The following is a 27,648-nucleotide window of genomic DNA, read 5'->3' on the forward strand; positions in this document are numbered from 1 at the left end:
TTGAGGGGCGGCACCCACCGTGAAGGGCCAGTGGGTGTTTTCAGATGAGCCCATTCCCACAATGAGGCGAAGAAGAAAACTTACTTTAACAAGTGACACAAATGTGAGATAAATACTTTATCCCAAGACATTTCAATCAGGGTTTATCCAGTTTTGCACAAGGAAAGACATCATGAAGGAAGACGGAAAGCTAAATTAAATGCAAATATAGCAAGCACCATCAGGAAAACCAAACGTATGACAATTTCGCCATTTTGGTTTCTGAACTTCCAGAGCAGTATGCTGTGCTGCAGCAGCGATTTTAGCTGGACTTTAACTAAAAGAATAGAAAAATAAAATAAACATGAACAAGGTGTCCATACAGTAGCAGTGATATCGAAACAGCATTCGTATTTGAAGGATAAAAAAAAAGAACAAAAGAAGGATTTAAAATGCGGTCTGACCAGGATGCTCCCACCAGTAACTTTAGTTTACCCACCAGCCACCGCGGCTGGTGCTTCTCAAAAAAACTCCCCAGCTGCATTCACTGTCATGTGTTAGACTTTGAGCATTCTTCTTGCATCTTTTGTTGTTGTCCTCCCTGTCGTTTATGGCTTTGTGGTGAGTTGACAGGAAATGCAAACCAATTGATTGGTGGATGCCAATTCAACTGGGTTGCAAGTCGAGCTTCTATCGACCAGTGATTTCTCTCCAAGCAGAACATGCAATCTCACAACTTTCTGACCTTTCTAAATTATTTGGTCTGTCTGATATTTTGGCTCTGGATGCCGTGTCAGTTCATTCATTCATACCCGTCTACACTGATGGGATGTTGAACCTGGACAGTTGGGTGACCTTTTACACTCTTTACAACTTTTGACATTTTAAACCTGCTGAGTTATATTCTTCTTTCTGTGTGTGTGTGTGTGTGTGTGTGTGCGTCCGTGTTGTGGATCGGTCGTGTCTGGAAGACTAAGGTGGTGTCGGAGGGGACAAACATGCGATGCACACGGTAAGAACACACTTAACATAAATAACCTGAGAGCTATGGAGACCCTGGGAGCAGTGGTGTGCGCGCACACACACACACACACACACACACACACACACACACACACACACACACACACACACACACACACACACACACACACACACACACACACACACACACACACACACACACACACACACCATCACACAAGATATTTTGAATTCTGTAAAAAAATAAAAATAAAGAGGATGCAACCGATTTGTGTAAATAAACCAAAGTATAAGATCCAACGAGTAGTTTGATGTTAAGAGAATAAAAGAGTAGATGTGTTCTGCCAGAGGGCCTCATTCATTAAAATCATGACAGCCAAAGAGTTTGTGCTTATGACCAAACGGGAAATGAAGGGAGAGCTAATCCTGATGCACCAATTTCCCTTGAGAAGGAATCCATCGACACCTTCAGCTTCCCGAAATATGAATTTTGTGTCCTTAAAAACTAAAATGAAACATTTTAACGAATGAGGCCCCTGGGAGACAGAGTCTACCATTTAATTAGTTTCATCTCTATCTGATCACTGATCCAAGAACTGTACATGTGTTTGAAAAAAAAAAAAAGTCTCTTGAGAGCCAAAGTTTCTGCGGTGACCGTACTGGGTCAACGTGGCCTTTACGTTAAACCCGTTATCATCTGTCATACAGAAATCTTCACGGGAAAATCTTTTATCCAAAATTAATGCTATCTATATGAATGAAGGGAAGCCACTCTGAAGCTGTTTGTCAGCGTTGACTCGTCCACGACGAACGTGGTTCCAGGTCTGTTTGGTATCAAAGTAAAACCTTTTTTTCTCCTACGGCCAGACCTCCGAGGCGGATTGGACGAAGTGGAGGACAGAAAAAGAAAAAAACTTTCTCTAAGTTTGTATTTCTGTAAAACATTTTGGCCTAATTGTCATTCTCTTTCAGAGGAGTAATAAGACATAGTGTAGGATGTCTCGACTTACAGACAGACAGATAGATACAGTAGATAGGACAGACGGACGAGAAATACATACGGGTACAGCTCATCTCATATAAAAAAAGAAAACATGGAACAGAATGAGCTACGTCGTGTCGTATCAATCAGAAACAGCCTTGAGTTAACGTGATGCGTGTCCCGCCACTCTCTCTCGCGTTAACGCCGGGGGTTCAGCAGCGTGGAACTCTCTCTTGCAGTTCTCCGAAACAGCCACCAGAGGGGGCGTAGGCGGAGCGTCAGTGAGCTCTGTGTGTTCTCACAGAGACACAGAAGAAGAAAAAGAGAGAGAGCGAGAGAGAGAAAGAGAGAGCGCGAGAGAGAGCGATGTCTACTGCTCCAAATCCGTGCTGTCTGTCCTGTGAGTAAAGCCTGGGTCAGTCCCTCTGTCCTGCGTGTCACTTTCCAATCCAAACACGATCGCTTTGTTGACAGTGTTGGAGGTGGAGAGAAGGGCGGGAGGGGTGGGGCGTTCACTAGTAGTCTACAGCCCCGCCTCCTATCCGGAGTTCGCACGATTCAATCCAGACCGATTCGTCACCCAGCTCACTTTTTCTTACCGGACTTTTCCGAACGCTTTGCGTCCAACTTCCCTCCCCGGTCCGACCTCTCCGAACGCTCGCCCCTCTCCTTCTCCTTCTCCGTCTCCATCTCCGCCCGCTCGATCCGCTCGCCGCAGTCCGAGCGCTCGCCGCCCCGCTCTGACCTGTTGTCCGCCTTGCTGCCGTCGCGCCGCGTGCCCTCGTCGGTGGATGAGGTAGTTGGTTGGGGCTGACCCCATTTAAAGATCTCCTCATGCTCTGTGATGCTGGCGGTGATGTTGGTCACCCACACCTTCAGGTCGTCCTGCGAAGGAAGAGAGGGGGCTCACGGATGTCAGCTGAATGGTCCTTTACCGTTTCACATGTGATCAAATAAAGCCACTGCTTTTTTAAATGTAGTTACAACGAAACGAGAATGTCTCACCTCATCTTTTGCGTGAAACAAGAACTCACTGCCGTCCTTCGTTCTGCAATAAGAGGAGAGAAATTAAACTTAGGAAACCTGTTTGGTGAGACACTGAACCTCGAGTTGCTCACCAGACGCTTCACAGCATCCCACTGTACCTTAAATACTTTGGATGGGTTAAATGAGTTCTTGGAGCATTTTGGGATAGAATGAACCCTTCATATTTACAAAGGGATTGGGACTTATTCATGTTGCACCATCGTGTTTCGAGCCTAGAATGGACAAACCAAACAGTGGCTCTAGAGAGGAGTGCTTGTGAAACTGCGCTTACGAGAGTTACAAAACCGTGGTGCCGCCGTCTGCCTAACGTCGCTCCTAAAGTATTCTTATTACGGCGAGGAAGGCATCTGAGCGAGGGCGAACTTCGAGCCGCTAGATGCCGACAAATCCTATTCAATGTTCCTTTAAATCCAAAAGGCTGTCATCATCACCCGAGCACTGGAACCGTTGGACACATTAGTGTTACCAGATTTGAACTTGGAGCAGCAGCAGCACCCATATAAATTGTACCAGATGAACCGACATGCAAATGTCTTGGTTTGGTCCTGTATCATGTTTGCCGGACCAGAAATTTGAAGCATCACCAACACCTTTCAGTCCGTATGAGATCTCCCTTAAAACCACTCCAAGCGTGTTGTTTGATGGAAGTTGCACAGTTAAACCGAGAGGCAGAGATTTAGCATTGTTGCTAGTGCAAGTGTATTAAAGTATACAAAACTTTCTTAAAATAATGTTCTGTATCTGAAAATGTTTGTATGCATTGTCCCTAGTGAACTTCAGAAGCTGGCTCGATCGCTAGATGTAGTCGTAACTTTCTTGCTAACTGGAACAAAGCTTTTTCTATTGCGGGAAAACAGTGAAGAAAAGCAGCAACAGTAGAAACGATCGCTCCTCCACAGTCGTCACTACTTTCAGGCTCCCTTTCAACGGTCAACTCAAAGGTAAACAATGATCAAAGTGGAACTAGACTTACATGGATTTGTTGTGCTGATTAAACAAACTGATCCTATTGACTTCATGTTGAATCAGTCGCAAATATTGTGAACCTGGTTACTAAGAATTGTATACTTAACCCAGCTCCGCAAAAGAAAGCATAGGAAACACGAGTATGACAACAGCCTCTCACTTGAGCGTGAAGACGTTCTTCTTCTTCTTGTAGCCGTTGGTGACGTCGCAGTGGCAGTGGGAGAGGTTGAGCAGCGGCTCGCTGTTGTAGGGCGTCGCGGTGTTCTTGGCATCCTTGTAGAAGCCCATCTCCCCTTTGTTGAGCACGCAGTACAGGTTGACCCATGACCTGCTGTGGTGTGGGAAGGCGGGAGGGGGTGGGGGGTGGGAAGGGGGAGTAGTGGAGGAGGAGCACGGGGAAAGGAGTACGGGAAAGGTGGTGGTTGGGGAGGGGGAGACGGGAGGAGTCAGGAAGAGCTGCGGAGTCGCTCTCGCTAAGCTAACACCTCACTCACCTGACCAGAGCAGACAGGTAGGTGGGCGGGATGGACCGGCGCCAAGTAGGGAAGAGGAAACACACTGCTGAACAAACACAGACGGACGGACAGACGGACAGACGGAGGATGGAGGGATGGGGAGGGAGCTACGTTCAGTGTGTGCGTGGGGCTCATATATGACTTACCTTGGAGGAGATGAGAGGAGCAGCCAGTAGCACCGAGGAAGAGAGGAGAAAAAGAGGGGAGAGTTTGGTTAAATGGCATTTTGGCAGCAAACGCAACTTAAAACTCCCAAGTCATGCACCATTTTGCCTCTTTGAGCGTGTTTACATGCACACGGCATTCCCATTAATAAGCTTACGCCCAATTGTAGGTATTATTCAGAGCAAGCTGTCTGCACGCCGCTTATTACACCTCTGTGACAATAGAAAGAGAACTTGAGAACGACGGTGCATGTAATACTGTGTCTACATTACTGTTGGTAGCACGAGTTTCATTCAAGGTTATTTATTGTTGTATGCACAGCCATCGGAGACAGTGAAAAGCTAAGATCTCAGGGTCCCTCCAATAATGATCATAAATAGAAAATCCACGTCTGTCCAAAAGTGTTTTTTTTTTTAGGTCTGTCCTATGTTTGAAGAAATTCCCTCAAGTCGATCAGAGCTATCGCGTTTAACAAGAATGGGATGAACAATGAGGTCACAGTGACCTTTGAAATTATCAGTTCATCCTTGAGTGCAAGTGGATGTTTGTGCCAGATCTGAAGACATTCCCTGCAGGCGTTCCTGAGATATTGCGTTCACGAGAATGGGACGGATGGTCGTATGGACAACCAGAAAGAAAAACGATGCCTTCTGGCCACGGCTAACAATAGGGCTAAAATAATAAATGATATATAAAACAATATATACCTCATCTGTCCAGTATTTTCAAAATAAAAGATGAATGTAAACAGAAATCTAATGAATGTACATATATGTAAATAGGTAGTAAAATCATCTATCATGGAAAAGATTAAGATAAAAAACATGACAGGTTGTCAATAAAAAGTTGTCTTCGATGGCGCTGTGACCAAAGACCGCATCAAACGTTCAAATTCAGGGCCAACTTCCCACAATGTGAGTGCTGCTTAACGTCCACATACCAACCGATTGGAATACTGTAGAAAAGCTACTTGACTTCCAGTCCAGCGTGGCCCTCTTGTCCCAGGACACGACTGGGCTCCACGCTCTGCTCTCATTCTGAGGTTTTTTTATGCATAGGAGTGGCGGCTTTACGGCCAAAGCGTGTCTCTTTTTTTTAAAGACAGGAGAGCAGATGGTAGAAAGAAACTAAGTAAGTTTACTGCAGTAGAACTTTGACATACTTGTACTTTACTTGCGTATTTCACTTCTCTTCTACTCCGCTACATCTCAGAGGCAAATATCGTACTATTTTATTGATTTGATCATTTAGTTACTAGTTGCTTCGCGGACTGAGATTAATAATACAAATATATATCAACAAATACTGTTGACAATACAGGTTAACATTGTGAGAGCAGGACTTTTACTTGCACACGGTATTACTTAAAAGATCGAGTGATTCTTCCACCACTGCTCAGATATAAGTACACATTACAATCGTAAATATATCTCAGAATACAGACAGGAAACCTCGGGAACACGTCTCAGCTTTTCAGAAAAAAAAACGTACTTAACTGAGCAATGAACGTGAAACTAGTAACTGACGGATCTGTATAGCAAGATATGCAGTCAGTTTGTCACTCAGTTCATCAAGGTACTACAAAGAGTACACACGGTTCACATGCACCGTATCCTCCACTCATCCTGAATAATACCAGAATATTAAATTGCACATAAACATACTCAGTGCCTTGTCATGTAGCTATGTAACAGAGACAGGTTGATACAGGTTGAACCTCAATTCTTCCTCTCAGACTAACGTATCCTCTCTTTCTGCGCATTGATTGGAGGAAAATGGTCTGGTGCTTCCCCCCCATAGATCTCCTCCTCCAATCAATTGAACACAAAGCAAAAAGGGAGCGTACAATAAGCCAGGACGAGGAGTCGTTTGAAGATTCACACTTGTCCCGATTGAAGCCATTCAGGATTATGCTTTACCTTGCCATGTACATTACAGGGCATGTACATGAGACATTCATCCACTGCCTTGAGTGGGGCACGTGAGTGGGACTCATCCACAGCTGGAAAGGGGGGGGGGGATATGAGCGTTTAGCTGTGCGTGGTCAGCTCAGCCACTAGAGGGCAGTGCAGAGACAGACGCTGCCGTTGGTGTCTCTCAGGAGGAAGCAGGGCGGTCATCTATGGAGGCCAGGTAGTGAGTGTGTATGTGTATGTGTGTGTTGTGTGTGTGGAGGCTAAGCGACTGGGCACAAGGCAGTGTACGCCACCGCAGCTCCTTCAGCCAGCCAGCCATCTCTGTTGGGCTCTATTCTGTGGGCTCCCGTTAGGCGTCGTTAAGCATCATGCAAGATGTTTTCACATGCGGTGAGATTTCGTCTGGATGCCGTTTTAATTCATGTAACAGTTGTCTTCCCGTTCTGATCCTGGTGATCAGAGATGACATACAATACATTTTCAAAAGCCCAAGCACATTAGCATGAATGTAATGTAGTTTTTACAATTGTTGTCCCTGCTGTTTATTTATACCTGCTGGTTTTAGTCTTTGTTTGCTTGTTTGTTTTTTGTTAATTCATTAAATTAAATAATGTATTATTTTGAATATACATTTGTAGAAACATTAAACTGCCTTTTTTATGTCTGTGACAGAAACAATAACAAATTCTAATAAAAACTATTAAACATTTTTTGTAATAATGGGTTGATAGGATTATTGTGATTGTGTTCATTATCATCTGACAGCCACTGCCATTTCTATATTCATACAGCGCTTACTATGTTTTGGAGAAAGAAAACCTACATTTTCTATTTTTTACCAGGTTAGAGATTGAAGACCAAACAAATAGTGATTAATTTCTACTTCTTCACTGCTAAATATTTTCCATTGTGTCACATGACTTGTGACTTTTCTACGTCTATTATTATCAATTACAGGGAACAGTAAGATGTACCACAAATGTGTCAATAAAAATGATTTGGAAGCAGATAAAACTGACCTCATATTTCCACTTGGCATTTTTCTTATGCATTATCTAGTAAACAAAATAGGTAAAACACGGTAACGTCATAGTATCCCTTGAACGTAAACATGAGTAAACTTAATGTATGCATGCTTCTAAAGACACACAGTATGTCTGAGGAAGTCCAAAGCTGAGCTGAGTGAGTGTTGCTGTAACCAATGAGGCCTTGTGTGTCATCGGCGCCGGTGGCAGTCATGCATCTGGTCAACGTGTCAGACGCGGCGTCGTCAGCCGAGTGTGTTAGCCTGTTAGCTTAGCATGCCTGAGTCATGCCCCTGTTGCCATTGCCTAATCATTAAATGGAGGGGGCAGTGATGTCATGAGAAACAGACAACGGAGATACGACATGTGCCGCAGTCCACACCAGTTTCACATAATAGTGTTATATATATTATATAAGGGTTGACTGTTGAATGTTGGAATCATTGTATGTGAACTTGCTTGACAATATGTGAATTGCTATTTTTGGGTAAATCATTGTAATGAATAGAAACCCAGAAACTCTTAAGCCTGATAATTATGACACCAGTGTCCATCCTCCCGCTCTACTACTTCTATCATCTGCAAGTCCAGATGTGGCGCTGATGATGATTATGACCCTGAACACCCACCTATTTGTGCTCTTCTTCAGGGTCTCGATGTCCAGCTTGCGGAAAAGGAAGCCCTCGTGGTGTGCGGTGTGTGTTGGCGGCTGAGGCACCGCCGGGCTGCTCTGGGCTGGAGCGGACCTGGACCGCCGCGTAGTCTCCCCCGCCTCTTTGGGTCGCGGCCGGCGCCGTGGTTTGGGCCTGTCCCGTGCTCGGGGTCGGTCGAGACGGGAAGGCTTCTCCGGTACCCCATTGGGCAGTCGGGGCACCTCACCACGGGCCTGGAGGTGGGGGGTGGGGAGATAGAGTCATTGAGGATTTGGTTCATGTTTTTGAAAGAAAGTAATTGACTCTTTGATGGCTTTGCATTGAAACACATCGTCCAAAGCATGTACGTTCCTAAGTTACTACTATGTTATTAAGGACCAAAAATACCCTCGCCATTGAGAAAAGCCTTTCCTGGTGTTCTTTGTTCTTCCTTCAACAAGGAAATATACTCCGGTTCTGATTTAACTGATGCTATCGTAGCATCTAAGCTAACTCTCTTCAGGAGCCGTGTTGTCTCACACAAACCACGCCATCAACAGGGAGATGATTGGTTCAGACACTAGCGGGCAGGACACAAGCGTGTTGCTTGAAGCCTGACAAAGCAGGATTTTTGCATAATTGCGTGATAATCGCAAGAGATGTTGGGCGCCATGCATTTTCTGAGATAAGAGTTTCTCCAGCCATTGTAGGTGTGAGAGGTCAAAACTTCAAAAATATTCAACCTGGTGTAAAAGTAGAGACACCCTCACAAATAAGTGTTCTCCTAATCCTAAATCGAAACCTGGAAAGAACTGTCACTTAGTAGTGTGACAGTAGGTTTTTTATATTTTCCTGTGTTATAAAAAACAACCCAGATGAGCTACAACATGCAACAAAAATAAACCCTGTGAGTTCTTGCACACATTGTATGTGGCTGAAATGCACAGCACATAAATCTCCAGACCTGTGCTGCTTCCCTTTCTTGCAGCTGCTCTACAATTTCTGCCATGGTGGATCTTTTTTCTCTGTAGAAAGAAAAAGAAGCAATTTAGAGAATCACATTGAGTGTTAATTAAAAACATTAATAATATTTCTTTTGCATTGGCTTTCCTGCAAAATGATCCAACTACTGAAATGCCCTACACTCATGATAGACATTTATTTAAGTGGAATAAACACTAAATTCCAACTCCAAACATGTATTCAAAACATCTCTTTAACGAAACATCCGTTCATGGCCTGTATGACTGGCTCCTGGTATCCCTTAATATTAGACAATCGTTAGACAACATAACCGAGAAGACACCTCAGTTCACTCAAAGCCTCACCCTCCTCCTGAGCGTCTGTCTGAGTGCTCTTTCCCGGTGTCATGCTCACTGGATTCCTGTTTTTCCAGACGGTGTCGGTCCCTCTCCCTCCGCCGGCCCTCATGGCCCCCGTGGCCTTCATGCTCGCTTGAGGTTTGCCTCTCCAGCGTCCGCTTCTCCCGCCTCTCTGCCTGTTCCCTCCACAGCTCCTGAGGCAGCTCGTCCCTGCGTGCCTGGATCAGCTGCTCGCTGGAAAGCTGCCGCTCTATCCTGTGGTCCCCATGGTGGCCGTGGGTCTGGACCTGGGGCTCGGCCCGGCCCAGCAGGACGGTCCTGGACCCTTGCGGCCCTCTGGTGGGTTCGCTGTGCAGGCGCTCCCTGCTCGGCTCCTGGAGCACGACCTCGGCCATCACAGCCACCTCCACTCTCTCTGTCCCAATTTCTTCCACCATCATGTCTCTCTCCCTCTCCCTCGCTTTCTCCAGCCGACTGGCCACGATCAGCGGCGTCACCGCATCGTCCATGTGTTTGATTTTGGCTTGCCGCAGATACGGGGACGATTTGGCCTCCAGTGTCCTTGCCGCCTGTGCTGGATGGAGGTGACTCATCGCCTTGGTTGCTTGGTCTCTTGTCGTGCCAGCAATTTCTCGCGCCTGGTTGGCCGAAACCAGCAAGGCCGCTGTGGCAACCGAGGCGATCGAGGAGGAAGCAGGCTGGCCCAGCCCAGCGGCCACGCCCACGACGACGCTGTGCCGTGCCTCCAGCGTGGGGCGGTAGCTGGAGCCGTTCATCACAGGGGTATAGTTGGCGACCGTCGACCCCAGCCGACGAGCCACGGACAAGGGAGAGGGTGTGGGCGTGGCAAGCGAGGGCGAGGGAGGAGAGTTGGCTTCGTTCTGCTCATAGATGGTCTGTCTCATGACGGGGGAGATCGGGAGACGGGGGAGGGTGGACGCATTGGGTAAGGCATCTTGGGGGTCTAGGAAGACTTTACGACCCAGCAGAGGGGTCGGTGGTAGTTTGCTTTGCTCAGCTTTCAACTTTTCTACCTGTGGAATGAAAATGGAACACACTTTAAGATCAAAGTTTGAGGGTTTTGACTTGAGTGATACTGAATATTTTCTATATGTCTCCCCACATTAGAAATCCTAAGCTTTTTTATATTCTTTTTGAACTTACAATTTAGCCTTTTCAGTTGAGAACTCTCTCTGATATTACCGTGGTGAGTCGCCGCAGTGAGCTGAATCGCTCCTCCCAGGTGGCGGCTGCTTTGCGGAAGGCTTCGTGTCGACGAATCAGCTGCTCCACCTCGTCTACACTCGCGCCAAGCTCGTTGCTGCTGATGAGCGGCTCCTGAGCGGTCAGCCACGCCTCCGCCACCACTGCCTCCTGGGCAAACTGGTGAACTTCCAACACTGAGGGGAGGGGAGGAGAGACAGAGATGATATTCACAAGCACATTAAGAAACGTCTCTCTCTCTCTCTCTCTCTCTCTCTCTCTCTCTCTCTCTCTCTCTCTCTCTCTCTCTCTCTCTCTCTCTCTCTCTCTCTCTCTCTCTCTCTCTCTCTCTCTCTCTCTCTCTCTCTCTCTCTCTCTCTCTCTCTCTTACTCTTAGCGTGAGGTCGGGAGCGGAGAGCGTCATGTTCGGAGTTGACGGTGTTTTTTCCCGGGTGTCTCGTAGTGAGTGTGAGATCAATGTGTCGGTGTCGAGTGGGGTATGTGTCGGTGTCGAGTGGGGTGCACGAGGGGGGTTTGGTGGGTTGAGTGTGGGCGTTTGCGAGCCGCCGGCGCGCGCTAGCGACGTGCTAACGGCGGGCTAGCGGAGAGCTAACGGCGGGCTAGCGGGGAGTTAGCGGCGGGCGTGCTAGCGGAGTTAGCTCACACGCAGGCACGGGATTCGGCTTATGCCGGTGTTCCCGTGCACGGTGGAGGACTGCAGCCTGGCGGTGGGGGAGATGGTGGGCTACAGCAGCGTGAAGTCCGCTGCCCGGATGTGGGAGGGAAGGACATCAGAGCAGGGCCTGTCCTCGGAGGAAGGCTGGTGGACAGGACGACACCAGGGGGGACCCCAAAGACGGAGAGGACACGGAGGGGGGTCGGGAGCAGCAACAGGAGGAGGCAGGTGGGGTGAAGCAGGTGAACACAGAGCGGGGAAGTGGGGTGAAGCAGGTGATCACAGAGCGGGGAAGTGGGGGGAAGCAGGTGAACACAGAAGGGGCAGAGGTGGGGCAGCAGGAGGAAGAAGAAGAGGAAGGGGCTGAGATGGGTCAGCAGCAGGAGGAAGAGGAAGAAGGGGCTGAGATGGGTCAGCAGCAGGAGGAGGAAGAGGAAGAAGAAGGGGCTGAGATGGGTCAGCAGCAGGAGGAGGAAGAGGAAAAAGAAGGGGCTGAGATGGGTCAGCAGCAGGAGGAGGAAGAGGAAGAAGAAGGGGCTGAGGTGGCCCAGGAAATGGAGGGGGAGAGGGCAGGTGTCGTACTGCAGGTGGAAGAAGAGGGGGCCGGGGCGGCCCAGGGGGGGGCACATATTCAGGAGGACAGCCAGGGGTGCACTGGAGGACAGGTGGAGGTGGGTAGGGGGCAGGAAGGAGGAGGGAATGAAAAGTGTGGGCAGGTCATGGTAGGAGAAAGTGAGGTGGAGATGGAGGAGGGTGAGGAGAAGCTTTATCCTCTGAAGAGGAAGGCCGGGGGGGACGAGGAAGGCTCGCAGAAAAAAAAGGGACCTTTGGGCACAGGGTATGAGTCTGAGTCCAGTATGGACGACGACTCTGTGGTAGAGAGTGGGTCCTCTGATGACACTGACTGTGAGAGGGAATATAGTCTGGCCAGGCTGAAATGGTTTCTCAAGGACACAAAAAATAGGAAGTGTGAAGTGGAGAAGCACTTCACAGATCTGCCAAAACTGATTCTATCTATCCGGCTTCACATGAAGAACAAGACCAAGAGAGGTTTTACACGCCAGGAGATCTATAGGCTTCAGAAGATCAGGACAGTGGTGAATAAAGGGCTGAAGGAGGAGGCTGACAGCCAAGCACAGGAGGCCGGAGATCCGGAGGAGCAGCCCGGAGGAGCAGCACGGAGGAGCAGCACGGAGGATCAGCCCAGAGAAGCAGCCCAGAAGAGCGGCCCTGAGGAGCGACTCAGCCCAGAGGAGGAGAAACCTGGACTGAAACGATGGATTTAAAACGGGGTCTCAGGACCACCAGCGGACAGAAGCGTTGCGTTTGTTGTTTTTGGTTGTTTTTGTTGTTTGATTTAGTTTTTAAGTGAGTGCAATGTTCTGTTTGTTTGTTCTTTTTTTAATGTAAAATAAAGGTTTTCTAAAAATCAAAAAAAATCTCTCTGAGGGGAGGGGAGGAGAGACAGAGATGATATTCACAAGCACATTAAGAAACGTGTATCTCTCTATCTCTCTCTCTGAGCGTGAGGACGGAGGTTGTGAGCTGAGAGCGGTGGTGTGTGAGTAAATGGTGGTTTTTGTCTGTTTTTCTTGTTGGTAGTGGTCGACAGAAGGCAGTGTGTGTTGTAGTGTGTGTGTGTGGGGTTATTGTGAGCAGCGTGCTAACGCGCGATGGATCTCAGCTGGTTGACTCGGGGACATGGCCTGAGAGTTGCACCGGTCTTCGCGTGCTCCGTGGAGGACTGCAGTCTGGCGGTGGGGCGGGTGGTGGGTCACGGCAGCGTGAAGTCCGCCGTCCACTTGAACAGCGCGGTCGTGATCTTCCTCGACAGCGTGGAGAAGGTGAGCACGGTCGCGGCTAAAAGCACGGTGCTGCCGCTGGTAACGCCGGCGGTGAGAGTCACGGTGGACAACGTGCCCCCGTTCATTAGGGACGAGGTGTTACTCGGAGAGCTGGCGAGGCACGGGAGGGTGGTGTCGGGGGTGAGAAAGGTCTCCTCGGGGTGCAGGTCTCCCCTGCAGAAGCACGTGATGTCGCACGGGAGGCAGCTCCTCATGGTCCTGAACAACAGGAGTGAGGAGCTTAACCTCGTAATCAGGACCAGAGTCGAGGGCTTTGACTATGTGCTGTTTGTGACCTCTGGAAACGGGAAATGTTTCCGGTGTGGACGAGAGGGGTATCAGGCCAGGGAGTGCCCAAGTAAGAGGACAGCTGAGCGGGACGCTTCTAGTGAAGTGGCTCCTGAGGGACAGAACCAGGAGGGTCCTGAGGGGGTCGGAGGGGACCGGCAGGAGGCACAGGGAGGACAGGGGGAGACGGGTGGGGCCCAGCAGGGTGAAGAGGGGGGCCGGGAGGGGCTGGGTGGGGCCCAGCAGGGCGAAGAGGGGGTTCGGGAGGAGCTGGGTGGGGCCCAGCAGGGTGAAGGAGAAGGGGCAGAGGTGGCCCAGAAAGTGGAGGAAGGGATGACAGAGGTGGTCCAGCAGGTGGGGGGTAGGGGGACAGAGGTGTTCCAGGAAGTGGAGGAGGAGAGGGCTGGAGTGTCTCAGCAGGTGGAAGAGGAGGGGGCAGGGAAGGAAAGATGTGGGCAGGATGCAGGTGTCGAGTGGTCAGACGGTGAGGTTGACATGGAGGAGGATGAGGAGAAGGGTCAGGCTCACCGTCTGAAGAGGAAGAGCATGGAGGATCGGGAAAGCTCACGGGCCAAGAAGGGAGCTTGGGGTAAGGGGGACGAGGAGTCTGAGTCCAGTATGGAGGAGGACTCCTTCTCTGAGGAAGGTGAGGAGCACCCAGACGTATACAGTGTGGACGAATTAAAAGGGTTTCTAGGCAGGACTAAGAACCAGAGGATTTTAATAGAGGATCAGTTCTCGGACTTGCCGAGACTTGTTAAGTCCATCCGGCTCCACATGGCCAATAAGGCCGTGAAGAGTTTTACCGATCGGGAGGGCTGGAGGTTGAGGAAGATTGCTGTTACTGTCGGTAAAGCGATTAAGGAGTATGAGGCATATTTGAAATGCAAGGGCCGACGTCCAGAGGACCGTACTGAGCGTACTGACGGAGGTGGCCGGTCCTGAACTGGGAGGCGTGTCGGCGGTGGTTTCCCTGCTACGAGGACGAGACGGAGGTGCTGCAGGACGAGGACGAGACGGAGAGGGACCACCTCTCAAATGTATTTGTTGTTCTATTTAGTTAATGTGTTTACAATGTGTGTGTTTGTTCGTATATTCGTTTTTTCATGTAAAATAAAGATTTTGTTAAAAAAAATCTCTCTCTCTGTGCATGCTGGGAGTTTGCATGTGTGAGCGTGTGTGAGTGAGTTGCTGAGTGAGCGGATCTTTTTTTCGAATTGTTTATTTCCCTTAGTTATGTATATTAATTTCATTTGGTTTATTGGTTGGGTTTCACCGTAGTTTGGGTTGTTGGTTGTGTATTTTTGTGGTAATTTGTGGGTTTTCTTTGGGTGTTTGTTTGTTTCCTGCCGGTGTCTCACCGGTCGGCGTCAGACGCAATGGTAAATGGAGACACGTTGTCCCACCTCACGAGGAAGCACGGCATTAAGATCGCGGCCGCTTTCTCGTGCAGCGTGGAGGACATCGGGATGGCTGTGCCCGAGGGTCGGGCACAGCAGCATTAAGTCGGCCGCGCGCATGAACGGCGCCGTGGTCATCTTCCTGGACCAGGTGGAGAAGGTGAACCGTGTGGTGGAGGCGGGCCTCACGGTGAACGATTTGTTTGTTCAGGTGTTTCCGTTAGTGCAAGCGGCTACTAGAGTCCTTGTATCTAATGTCCCTTCGTTCATCACCGACGAGTTCCTCAGCAGATAGCTCTCCAGACACGGGAAGGTGGTTTCCCCGATCAGGAAGATCTTGTCTGGGTGTAAAGATCAGTTGCTGAAGCACGTAGTGTCCCACCGCAGATACTTGTATATGATACTTAACATATACAGGCTGTGGCTGCGGCCGTGGCCGTATATACTCCATGCTGCACGGCTGTGGCTGCGGCCGTGGCGTCTGGGCGGCCCGTTCCGGCGCCGCGACGCAGGGTTGATGCTGCTGTGCCTGAGCTGAGTGTGAATGAGGGTGATGGTGGTGGTGGTAATAATGGTGGTGGTGGTAATGATGGTGAGGGTGATGGTGGTAATAATGGTGGTGGTGGTAATGATGGTGGTGGTGGTAATAATGGTGGTGGTGGTAATGATGGTGAGGGTGTCCAGAGCAACAGGGGGGAGGCTTTGGTTAAGGTGGGAAATGGTGAGGATGGAGGAGAAGAAAAGGAAATGGGGGGTAATGGTGCTGGGGAGAAGCCCGAGGAGGTAGCACAGCAGGTTGGTGAGGAAGTAGAGGTGGAGGAGGAAAGTGTAAGTGAGTGGGCTGAGCAGGTGGAAGAAGCGGAGATGGAAGTTGGGGATTTTAAAGTTGCCTCAAAGAGGAAGAAGCGGGCCCAGAGGGCAGGCTGTGGCACCAAGGCCAGCAAGGTGGGGGAAGCCAAGGAGACAGGTCGGGGGCAGAGGCAGTCAGACAGCAGTGACGAGGAGGTGTCTGACAGCAGCAATGCTCCTGTGGTTTTAACTAGAAGTCAGCAACAAAAAATGTACACGGCAGAAAAAATTTAGATTTTTTTACAACGAACAAAAGGCAGGAAAGGAGTCAACGTTTTTGACTTTCCTAACCTAAGCTTATTTTATACCTCAGCCAGACACCACATGAGCCGAAGGGAGGAGTCCGGCTTCACTGAGCAGGAGGGTTTTAGATTGAGAAAAATTGCCACCAAAATAAAATAAATGATGGATAAGGGTGATGCCGAAAGCTCCAATGTGTGTTTTAATTAATTTATTGTTTTTTGTTTGTGTTTTAAACATTTTTCTTTTAATGGATACTTTCAGAGTCGGAACTTTAAATGTTAATGGAGCCAGGGATGTTAGGAAGAGAACATCTATTTATGAATTTAAAAAGATGAAAGGTATTGATGTTCTCTTCCTACAAGAGACCCACAGCGACAGAACCAACGAGGCCGACTGGAGGAGGGAGTGGGAAGGGGAAGTCCTCCTGAGTCACCACACAAACCTCAGTGGAGGAGTGGGCTTCCTCTTCTCCAGGTCTTTTATCCCGGTTTCACTGGAGGTTAAACACATCATCGAGGGGAGGTTGTTTTTAGTTAAAGCACGGTTCAACCTTTTTACTGTTGTTTTTATCAATGTGTATGCTCCAGCAACCGGTGCAGAGAGGAAGCTGTTTTAAAAAAAAATTAATGATGTTTTAAATGGCTGTGCCTCGGAGGATTTTTTATTCTTGGGGGGGGGGGGGGGGGGGGGGGGATTTTAACTGTACGGATGATGAAGATGAGTTAAAGGACCATAATCATACAGAGCCACATCCAGCTTCACAGCAGGTTCTGAGGAGGCTGGTCCATTCTCATGGCCTGGTGGATGTGTGGAGAAGGATGCATGCCGACTGCCGATAGTACACACACTTTAGGGAGGGGAGGATCTTTTTAAGCACCATTTTAATATTTTTAAAATGTGCAGTATTGTTCCTGCTGGTTTTACTGATCATTCTTTGCTTTTATGTCATGTTTGTATTAGAAACATTTTACCCAAGAGCCCGTATTGGCATTTTAATTCAGTTTTAACTTTTGATAAAAATTTTAGAGAGGTTCTTATTTATTTCTGGGATGTTTTTAGGCTGAGGAAGAGCGATTTTAGCAGTCTTAGGCAGTGGTGGGACCATGGTAAGATTGAGATTAGGCTTCTTTGTCAGCAGCATACTTTCAACGTCACCCGAGACATCACCAGATCTATGAAGGACCTGGAGACTGATATAGTGGACCTAGAGAGTTTGAGTGAGTCCACAGGAGATCGAGGACATATTGAAGTCCTCAAAGGAAAAAAGATGGCTCTGGCCGACTTGTTAGACGTTAAAGTTCAGGGTGCACTGGTCAGGTCCCGATTCCAAACCATCACGGAGATGGACACTCCCTCTAGCTTCTTCTTCGGCCTGGAGAGGAAGAGTGGGCAGAGGAGGGTAATCCACTCACTGTTAGGAGACGCAGGGCAGCCAGTTGTGGAACCAAGCCAGATCAGGAGGCGAGCGGTGGACTTTTACTCCTCCCTGTATACCAGTGAGTACAGAGAGGAGGAGTCATTAATGGAGGGGTTCTGTGGGGAGCTGCCTCAGGTCTCTGAGGAGACCAATGAGGAGCTCTGCAGGCCCATAAGCTGAAGGCCGCCTTGCAGGGCATGCAGGGACAGCGTACTCCCGGCCTTGATGGCCTCCTTGCCGAATTCTATAAAGCCTTCTGGGACATATTTGCGAGGGACATCTTGGATGTTTTTAATGAGAGTCTGGCCTCTGGTTCAATGCCGATGTCCTGCCGGAGCGCAGTGATAACACTCCTGCCAAAAAAAGGAAACCTGCAGGACATCGGAAACTGGCGTCCTGTGTCTCTGCTGTGTGTGGATTACAAGCTTCTGTCCAAAGTCTTCGCCTCCAGGCTGAGGGAAGCTATGGAGCAGGTCATCCATCGGGACCAGACCTATTGTTTACCCGGCAGGTCCATGGTAGACAATGTCTACCTCATTCGGGATGTTTTGGAGGTCTCCGGCTCGTTGGGTATTAACACTGGTCTGATTTCTCTAGATCAGGAAAAGGCTTTTGACCGCGTTGAACACAACTTCCTCTGGAAAGTCATGGGGAAGTTTGGGTTCAGCGCTGGCTTCATAGCTAAGATCAAGGTGTTGTACAATGAGGTTGAGAGTGTGCTGAAGATAAACGGCAGTCTGTGTGCTCCTTTTAGATTGGGTAGAGGGGTCCGGCAGGGTTGTGCTCTGTCCGGGATGCTCTATGCACTCTCCCTGGAGCCCCTCCTCATCAAGATACGCTCTACCCTGCAAGGACTGGTTTTACCTGGTTTTAATGAGAAAATGATTTTATCGGCTTATGCCGACGATATTGTTGTTTTTATTAAGGACCAGAGGGATGCAGACCTTTTAACCAACATCGTAGAAGTGTTTAGCAGGACATTGGCAGCGAGGGTGAGCTGGAAGAAAAGTGAGGCCCTCGCTGTCGGTGAATAGTGTGGCGGCCTCCCAGTCCTTCCCCATAAACTAGTGTGGAGGAAGTACGGTTTTAAATATCTTGGGATGTATCTCGGACAGGAAAACGTGGTCCAAAAGAATTGGGAGGGCGTCACAGAAAAGATTGAGGGAAAACTTTCCAAGTGGAAGTGGCTGCTCCCTCAGATGTCTTTTAAAGGTAGAGTACTGGTTTTAAATAATCTTATCGCATCCCAGCTGTGGCACCGCCTAACATGCCTAGACCTTCCCTCAGGCTTTCTAGCCAACATACAAAAAAAATGGTGGATTTTTTTTGGGAGGGTCTACACTGGGTGCCACAAGGGGTGCTGTTTTTAGCCAGAGAGGAGGGGGGACAGGGCCTCGTCCACCTGACCAGCCGGACAGCCACTTTTAGAATACAGTTTGTCAAAAAATACCTGACTAGTCCGGAGTTTTTAATGTGGAGAGATGTGGCCAGCTGCATCCTCAGACGTGCCAACAACTTGGGGCTGGATACTGCTCTGTTTTTAATTCTAGCTTTTTAAAGTTAAGTGGGCTGCCTCCGTTTTATCAGGGTGTTTTTAAGTCGTGGGCCCTTTTTACTCGTGAAAGATGCCCACAGTCTAACTCTCTGTACTGGTTGTTGAGAGAACCATTGATTCACAGGGCCAAGCTGGACATCAGCAGCAGCGTCACCCCTGGACTGATGGGGGCGCTGCTGAGGTCGCGGACCCTGTGCCTACAGCAGCTAGTGGATGCAGTGGGGCCGACGCTGAGCGACCCCCCGGCCCTGGGCGCTCTGCTGGGTCTGCATTCTGTCCAGGTGGCGAGGAGGCTCCTGGAGCTGTGGAGGCAGAGGCTGACCGGGAAGGAGAAGAGCCTCCTCATGGACTACAGCCAAGGACAAATCGAGCTGGACCCTGCAGACCCTTTCCCCGAGATCTCCCTGAGCCCAGGGCTAGGGGAACTCACCGGCCCCCTGCTTGCTACGACGTGTCCGGAAGCATTGACATTACACAGAGCGGACAAGAAGACTGTGTATTTTAATTGTGTCAAGAGCACAAACAGGTCCGGACTGTGCAACAGGCCTCCCACTGTGTGGTCAGAGAGACTTGGACAAGGCGGACCTGGCCCACAGTGGAGGATTTTATATAAACCTCCCCTCAAGAAACGAACGGCCGACCTCCAGTGGAGGATTTTACACGGTGCTGTCGCCTGCACCGCTTTTATCTCTGTTATTAATCCCGCTGTCCTGAGCTGGTGCCCCTTCTGTGACCTTCGTGAGACTATCTACCATGTTTTTACTGAGTGCAAGAGACTTTCAGGTTTCTTCACTCTTTTAACATTGTTTTTTAGTCTTTTTAATGTGTTTTTTACTGAGAAGGTTTTTATCATGGGAGCTGCCTACAAAAAGGCAGAAAAAGAAAAGTGGCAGCTCCTCAACTACCTTTCTGGGGAAGCTAAAATGGCCATTTATTTAACGTGGAAAAAGAGAGTGGAGAACAGGGAGGGGCAGGAGGCCAGGGCAGTGTGGCTCTGCAACATCAGAGCCAGACTCTGGCTGGAGTTCCGTTTTTATAAGCACATTGGAGACTTGGATGCTTTTAAACAACGTTGGTGTTTTAAAAACCTTGTTTGTTCTGTTGTGGAAGAGGAGCTGGTGTTTGCGCAGTTTTTTATCAGATGATTTATTTATTTTTAACAAAACCTGTGATTTAAAAAAAAAAAAAAAAAACACAATGTAAAATTATGAATGTGTGAATAAAGTGTTTTTCAAAAATCCCCCAAAAAATCTCTCTCTCTCTCTCGTAATAATAAACTAATGCATATGATAAAGAATAGATATATAACAAAGCCAATCCTACTTGTATACTTCACATACAGACTATATCCCAGAAAAGGGGGAAAACACTTTTTTGGGTTGTTTGTTGTTGCTACAGCACCACTACTTCTGTGCTATTTGCATAAATAATAACCTCAATACTAAATTGAAATTGAAATATGTCCCTGCTAATACCAGATCAAATTCAAGGTTTTTATTGATAAATTTGATGTTAGATGATCAATTTAGGTCATAGATAGATTATGTCTGTCTATTCTAACTCCTAAATCACTATTATAATACTGGAAAGACGCTATTGCTTACTGCCTTGAGAGTGTGTGTGTGTGTGTGTGTGTGTGTGCGCTCACATTGCTGCAGGAAGTCCCAGTGCTTGTCCCACTTCTCAGACAGCTCATATTGCTTAGCAACCACCTTGTGCAGCCTCTCCTTGATCTGGGAATCAAAATGAGTGACATCAGAATCTTAAAAACTTAAAAGCAGCGAGTCAAAACTTGAACAATGTTTCAAGAATGTCTTAAAGAAATAAAAACATGGATGACCTGTAACTTCCTGATGTTAAACTCAGACAAAACTGAAGTTATTTTACTGGGCCCTGAACACCTCAGAGATCAATTATCTGGTGATGTGGTTTCTGTAGATGGCATTTCCCTGGCATCCAACACCACTGTAAAGAATCTCAGCGTTATCTTTGACCGAGACTTGTCCTTTAACTCCCACGTTAAGCAAATCTCAAGGACTGCATTTTTTCATCTACGTAACATTTCAAAAATCAGGCACATCTTGTCTCAAAAAGATGCAGAAAAGCTGGTTTACGCGTTTGTTACTTCCAGACTAGATTACTGCAACTCCTTATTATTAGGCTGCTCTAATAAGTCTCTTAAGTCCCTACAGTTGATCCAGAATGCGAAGTAGAGAGGAGGGGGGGGCGGGGCGCATCAGCAGTGCCAACGCGGGAGGCCGGCTCATCAGACACCGACAGGTCCAATGGACCCTATGAGATGTGACAAAGACTCCGGGGAGGAAGCAGAGTTAATAAGGTGCAATGGTGAGATGTAAATTCATCCATAAGGAGAGAGAGAGAGGAGATAGGTACTCAGTGTAATCCTAAAACATCCCCCAGCAGCCTATAAGCCTATAGCAGCATATCAAGGGGCTCGACCAGGGCAAACCTGATTCAGCCCTAACTATAAGCGCTATTAAAGAGGAAAGTCTTAAATCTATTCTTGAATGAGGTGACTGTGTCTGCCTCCTGGACTGAAAGTGGAAGCTGGTTCCATAAAAGAGGAGCTTGATAACTGAAGGCTCTTGCTCCCATCCTACTTTTTAGGACTCTAGGAACCACAAGTAGCCCCGCATTTAGTGAGCGCAGCTCTCTAGTGGAGCAATATGGTACTACAAGCTCCTTAAGATATGATGGTGCATCACCAATCAAGGCTTTGTAGGTGAGGAGAAGAATTTTAAATGTGATTCTTGATTTTACAGGGAGTCAGTGCAGAGCAGCTAATACAGGAGTCATGTGATCTCTTTTCTTAGTTTTTGTGAGTACACGAGCTGCAGCATTCTGGATCAACTGGAGGGATTTAAGAGACTTATTAGAGCAGCCTGATAATAAGGAATTGCAGTAATCTAGTCGAGATCCGAGATTCTTTACAGTGGTGTTGGATGCCAGGACAATGCCATCTACAGAAACCACATCACCAGATAACTTTTTGCAGGTCATCCAAGTTGCAGGTCATTCATGTTTTTATGTGAGTTGGTTGGTCTCCTCTGGTTTGATTGATAGATACAATTGAGTATCATCTGCATAGCAATGAAAGTTTATGGAGTGTTTCCTGATAATATTGCCCAAAGGAAGCATATATAAGGTAAATAAAATTGGTCCAAGCTCAGAACCTTGTGGAACTCCGTGATTAACGTTGGTGGTCATTGAGGCTTCATCGTTTACAAATACAAATTGAGATCGATCTGATAAATAGGATTTAAACCAACTTAGTGCGGTACCTGAAATGCCAATCGACTGATCCAGTCTCTGTGATAGGATGTCATGATCAATGGTGTCGAACGCAGCACTAAGGTCTAACAAAACAAGTACAGAGATGAGTCCTTTATCTGATGCAATTAGGAGGTCATTTGTGATTTTCACCAGTGCTGTCTCTGTGCTGTGGTGTTTTCTAAATCCTGACTGAAACTCCTCAAATAAACTATTCTGATGTAGGAAGTCACACAATTGATTTGCGACTACTTCAGGTCCATTCATACATTGTCATATTCATGTAATGTGTTTATGTAACTTTGTAAATGCTGTTCATTCTGTACACATGACATCTATTGCTTCTGTTCATCCGGGGAGAGGGATCCTCCTCTGTTGCTCTCCTGTTTCTTCCCTTTTCCCCTGTCAAAGGTTATTTTTGGGGAGTTTTTCCTGATCCGATGTGAGGTCCTGGGACAGGGATGTCGTATGTGTACAGATTGTAAAGCCCTCTGAGGCAAATTTGTAATTTGTGATATTGGGCTATACAAAATAAACTGAATTGAATTGAATAGAATAGAATGTGACCAGGTACTATTGTGTATATTTAGAGCATGTGCCTAGTTTTTTGTTTGAGTTCAGTTTTTGTAGTTTTATTTTGTAATTCATGTGTGAGTTGGCTGCTGCAATTTCATGTCTGGTCTGATTGTCTTAAAATGGAAATATGAATATAATGTGTAAATAACTGTAATGCACTGCTCCAGATTATTACCTGAAGTTCATAATCATTTTCATGTCTCCTGATCTCACCTCTTCAGCTGCTGGGTTTCGAGCAGCCAGCAGAGTTTTGCCCATCTCGATACACTCCAGGGTGCTCCGGGTGCGAGCCTCCACTTCGCTCTGCAGACTCTGGTGGTAATTCATCAGCACCTCCACTGAGGACACGTCCCTGCAGGACCCATAGAGAGCAGAAACTCAGCTTGTTTGTTTACTAGTACGTCAGAGAAACCTTGAATCACATCTTTAGTCTCAAGTGTGGAGAGATGAGGGGGCTTATTAGCAGAAATAAGTTTTCATTAATGTATAACCCCCTGAAACTAAGAATCTCTGTTTTCGTTAGATTAGAATTGGCCCTTCATATCTATGTAGATAGCGGGTCCGTTTCACAGAGTCCGCCATGTTTCTACAGCAGCCTTGAAGTTAAAAATGTGCTACCTCCAGCTGCCAGCTGAATTCCATTGATCCTAATGTAGTGTTATACTGCGGTAAGGAAGGCCTCTGAGGGTTTTTGGCCTCGTTGACATTACCAAAGTTGAGGGAGGAGTGAGCGGAGGGGTGAGCAGTATTTAGTCGGTTGCAATCTGCAACCTCACCACTAGATGCCACCAATTCCCAAACACTGTCGCTGTAAGATTAAAAACATCTGCTAAAATGTATTACTTATTTCTGTTGTTTTAAATAGCCCTGCCTTGTCAGATCACAAGTTACATTGCAATATAATATATTCTTTGCTGAAAACAAGTTTTAATATATAGAATATTTAGGTTTTTATTTCTCATCAGAACATTTTCTGTTTTAGATAACTGTCTCTTTACCGTACAGTCACATTCAACCAAATTTGGATCCAGAGTCGTGACGCAAACAAGGTGAACAACACATAACAAGGTCTAAAAGGACACGCCCTCTTTGGTGTAAAACATACAGCATGTTATAACTTGATTTCGATACCTGGGCTTCTCTCCTGTCCCTATCTGACAGATGATCGATTCCATCCACATGATCTGATCTCGGACCATGCTGAAGAACCTCAGCTTGTCCGTCTCGGTGGTGATCTGCACTCGACACTCCTCGCAGGACGTCAGCAGCTCTTTCCACAACTGCATCACCTCATGCTCGCGACACGCGATGGCTTCAGCCTTCTCGCCGGCATAGACCGTCCTGAGCTGGGCCGCGCTCTCCTGCAGCTGACGCACCTACAAGAGAGGGGGGAGCGGATTTTAGTGAGACGCTAATAAGCCCGAGGGAGGAAGAAACAGAAATAAAAAGACAAAACAGAAAAGAGGGTGTTTTCCAAATGACGCACTAAACACAGCTGCTCGGACAGCTTTGTTTAGTCAGGGCCAAATGGTACAGGCTCTGTCACTGGAGTTGACACGGAGCAGCTGTGATTTCATTTCGTTCTACAGTAAAATGTAACACTCTTTTCTTTGTTCCCCAGGTGCACGACAGAGACTAGATGAAGCTAAATTAAATGCAGAGTAAGACGGTAGTTTTGCCATTAAATGCAGACTCAGACTCACAAATAGCCAGATATATTTTCCTACCAATCAATATTCAGTTCTATTTCAAAATCAATTTGAGATTTTAGAGTGTACAAAGAGACATGAAAACAATACTGGTGAATGCTATGTTACTGATTTTCCTACATGAGTCTCCAGCTGAGTGAACACTGAAGCAGATCATGTTACATGCTGTCTGGTAATGTGTATGCTGCTGTACCTGCGTGACCAGCAGCTGAATGTCCTGTTCGAAACTCTGCAGGAGTCTCTGCAGGGTGCTGGTGTTGGCAGTGCTGCCCTGACGAGCCCGAACCTCTGGTAGCCGTCGGTGCTTGTCCTCGATCTGGGCCAACGCCTGAAAAAGAAGAATACGAAGCCGTACAGTGCTTTCATGTATGCAGTGTGTGGTCCACTGAAACACTTTTTTTTTGCCTTTCTAAACCACAGTGAAGGCCTTGGTTACAGTAAGCTAAGGTAAAACATGTCTTCTTGCACCAGAACATGGTTGTATTTAAGATGTATGAAGACATAAGCAGGTCAGTCTAAATTAATCTGATCCTTTAAAATAAAAATCTGTTCAAAAACTGAAAATAATTCCCTTTATTTGTTGGATTATGTATGGTACATGTGTTGCATAGGATAACCCCTCAGAGATCAATAAGGTAGAATAATTGCACCATATGGATCTATAGCGCAAGTTCAGACAGGAAGACCATGCCCCTCAAGCCCGCCATTTATTCCTCATGTCTGCCAATCATTCCTCACACATGCTCACTCATTGATTACTTGCTGTCATTATTCTGCTCATTCAAGTTCATTGTTTCAATCATGACACCAGCTTCGCAGATCAGCTGATCCCCTCTATCCAATAAGCACACGGAAACAATGACATAGTTAGCCAACCATCTTGCTGCTGTCTCATTTAAATATGACTGTCTCTCTACCTTCAGTTCATTCATGCTGCGGTTACCCCTCCACCTCCGCCCAGTCTTCATCAGATCCATCAGCTTCATCAACTCATCATTCTATCAGCTCATCACCACCAGGTCTGGACTCCACGGGGGGATCTATCTCGTTGCTGATCGGGGTGTCGGCCCTCAATACAAATCTCCTCGTGGAGTCCAAGCGCCAAAGACTCTGAGACTTCATCATTTCATATCATGTTAACTATAAACATGCATCCTTTCTTTATCTAACTGGTCTCTCCCTGATTGAAATAATATGTCCCTATAGGGTGAAGAAAATACCATATCATATCTATCTTTTGTCCCGTTGCCCCTTACCTCTCTGCAGTCAGAGAAGAACTTGTGCAGCTGGTGTGAGGCGGCGAGCATCTGCGCCCGGGTCTCCATGAGCTCCAGCAGGTCGGCCCAGGCCTCGTTCACCCCGTCCTTCCACTCGGCGATGGTGGCGGCCTCCGAGTGGCCGTAGTCGATGAGCTCGTCCACCATCTGGTTGACGGCCGTCACCCGCTCCTGCCCCACGCTGCCCGTCTCTGTTGCGAACTCTGTGAACTTCTCCTGCAGGACCTGGAGGTGTGTCGGGGAGGAGGTAAGAAGGGGAAAGGAGTCAATTCTCCATGTCCTCCTAGGTGGGTTGATTATCCACAAATACATTAGCTGCTGTAAATAAATAAATACTAATTTAAGTTGGTATAATTAACAGCTGGTTTTTGGTTTTCAACTTTATAAAAAGTGTTTCTTCAATCAATTAATTCGCATGCCCCGTCTGTCGACACACTTACGGTGACATGCTCGTAGTCTTGACCCAGTTCCGGCGAGCTGGCGACCACCTCCCTCTGAGCGATCCACTGCTCCAGCTCATCCACCTCCCTGTTGAGCTGGTAGAGCCAGTATTGCTGCTCCAGGCGGCTCTTCCTCTCCTCCACCAGGTCCTTCAGAGACACGTACAGACGGTCGATCTGCGACTGACGCTTGCTGATCTGCTCGCTGTGGAAGAAGAGAGGTGTGTCAGGGCAAGTGCATAACAAAATTAATCAGGGACTCTCAGTGACCCGCTTTATAAAGATTACACCTTTTGAATCCTCGGTAGGAAACCCGTCTGCGTGTTGCAGCAGAAATCCAGATTCGTCAGACCAGTTTTTTCCTTCTACTGTCTGGCTTCAGTCAGCCTGTGCCCACTGAAGCCTCATTTCCTTGTTCTTAGATGACAAGAGTTGAACCCGATGTGGTACTGTAGTAGCACACAGGCACCTCTCCGCACATTATATAGCCTGATTATTTTAGTTACTGCCGCCGTCCTTACAGCGTGAACCATTCTGGCCAGTCCTTCTGTGGTGGCATGGGGCGTGGTTAGGCCCACCTGCAGGGGGGGGAGTGGGGGAGTGGCTCAGGGAACAGGTGCCGGGAAGTAAACATCTAGTATGTCAGAGTATACATCTAACATGTATGTATGTCTAGTATACATACTAGACATCTAGTATACATACTAGACATCTAGTATGTCTAGTATATATCTGTAAACATCACACAACGTGTGCTCATTCCTTGCTGCTGGGGGGTGGAAACCCGGGGATTGTGACAGGACGTGTTACACCTCCTATTAAAAGAAGTGTTTTTCGTCAACAAAACTGATGCTCACTGGATGTTTTTGTTTTTGTTTTGCACCATTCTCTGCAAACTTTAGATGCAGTTTTTGAAATACTCAAACCACTCTTCTGATACAGACACTAGTTACACAGATGGAGTCACTTGGATCGCATTTCTTCCCGATTCTGAAATATTGTTCTCAAACAGAAACTTTGGACCACGTCTGCATGCTGTAAGAGTGTGTGTGTGTGTGTGTGCGTGTGTGTGTGTGTGTGTGTGTGTGTTTACATGCTCACCAGTCTGGATGGCCCATCTCCAGCAGCTGTCGACATTGCTGTGACAGCAGGCCGACGGTCTCGGCGTAGTCCTCGATGGTCTGTTCCAGGACCAGGTGTTTCTTCAGCAGCTGCAGTGTGCTCGGCTCGTCCTGTTGGGAATAAGACAAGAAACACACACAAGGAAGAGTTTCACTTTCAAATGCATAAATGCTCGAGGTATAAGTCTGCGTAAAGAGGGACGAGTCATGCTCCGATTCGGGTCCT

The 27,648-nt window shown here is 47.5% G+C and overlaps 1 protein-coding gene across 1 annotated transcript in view; it reads right to left on the minus strand.

The window, feature by feature from the left end:
• Window positions 1-1,179: 1,179 nt before the first annotated feature.
• The window catches only part of LOC117741307 (spectrin beta chain, non-erythrocytic 4-like), an 81,010-nt gene continuing 54,541 nt past the window's right edge, over window positions 1,180-27,648 (minus strand). The window contains exons 29-42 of the mRNA XM_034548262.1: window positions 27,403-27,533; window positions 26,302-26,506; window positions 25,841-26,086; window positions 24,778-24,912; window positions 24,007-24,251; window positions 23,089-23,227; window positions 20,657-20,741; window positions 10,737-10,933; window positions 9,540-10,567; window positions 9,176-9,236; window positions 8,209-8,465; window positions 4,119-4,289; window positions 2,951-2,993; window positions 1,180-2,830 (exon numbers count right to left, since the gene is read on the minus strand). Of these exons, the coding sequence (XP_034404153.1) occupies window positions 2,531-2,830; window positions 2,951-2,993; window positions 4,119-4,289; window positions 8,209-8,465; window positions 9,176-9,236; window positions 9,540-10,567; window positions 10,737-10,933; window positions 20,657-20,741; window positions 23,089-23,227; window positions 24,007-24,251; window positions 24,778-24,912; window positions 25,841-26,086; window positions 26,302-26,506; window positions 27,403-27,533 (3,243 nt within the window). The 3' untranslated portion in view covers window positions 1,180-2,530. The remainder of the gene's footprint in view (window positions 2,831-2,950; window positions 2,994-4,118; window positions 4,290-8,208; window positions 8,466-9,175; window positions 9,237-9,539; window positions 10,568-10,736; window positions 10,934-20,656; window positions 20,742-23,088; window positions 23,228-24,006; window positions 24,252-24,777; window positions 24,913-25,840; window positions 26,087-26,301; window positions 26,507-27,402; window positions 27,534-27,648) is intronic.

The sequence above is a fragment of the Cyclopterus lumpus genome, chromosome 13 (genome assembly GCF_009769545.1).
Source record: "Cyclopterus lumpus isolate fCycLum1 chromosome 13, fCycLum1.pri, whole genome shotgun sequence".
Classification (NCBI taxonomy): Eukaryota; Metazoa; Chordata; class Actinopteri; order Perciformes; family Cyclopteridae; genus Cyclopterus; species Cyclopterus lumpus.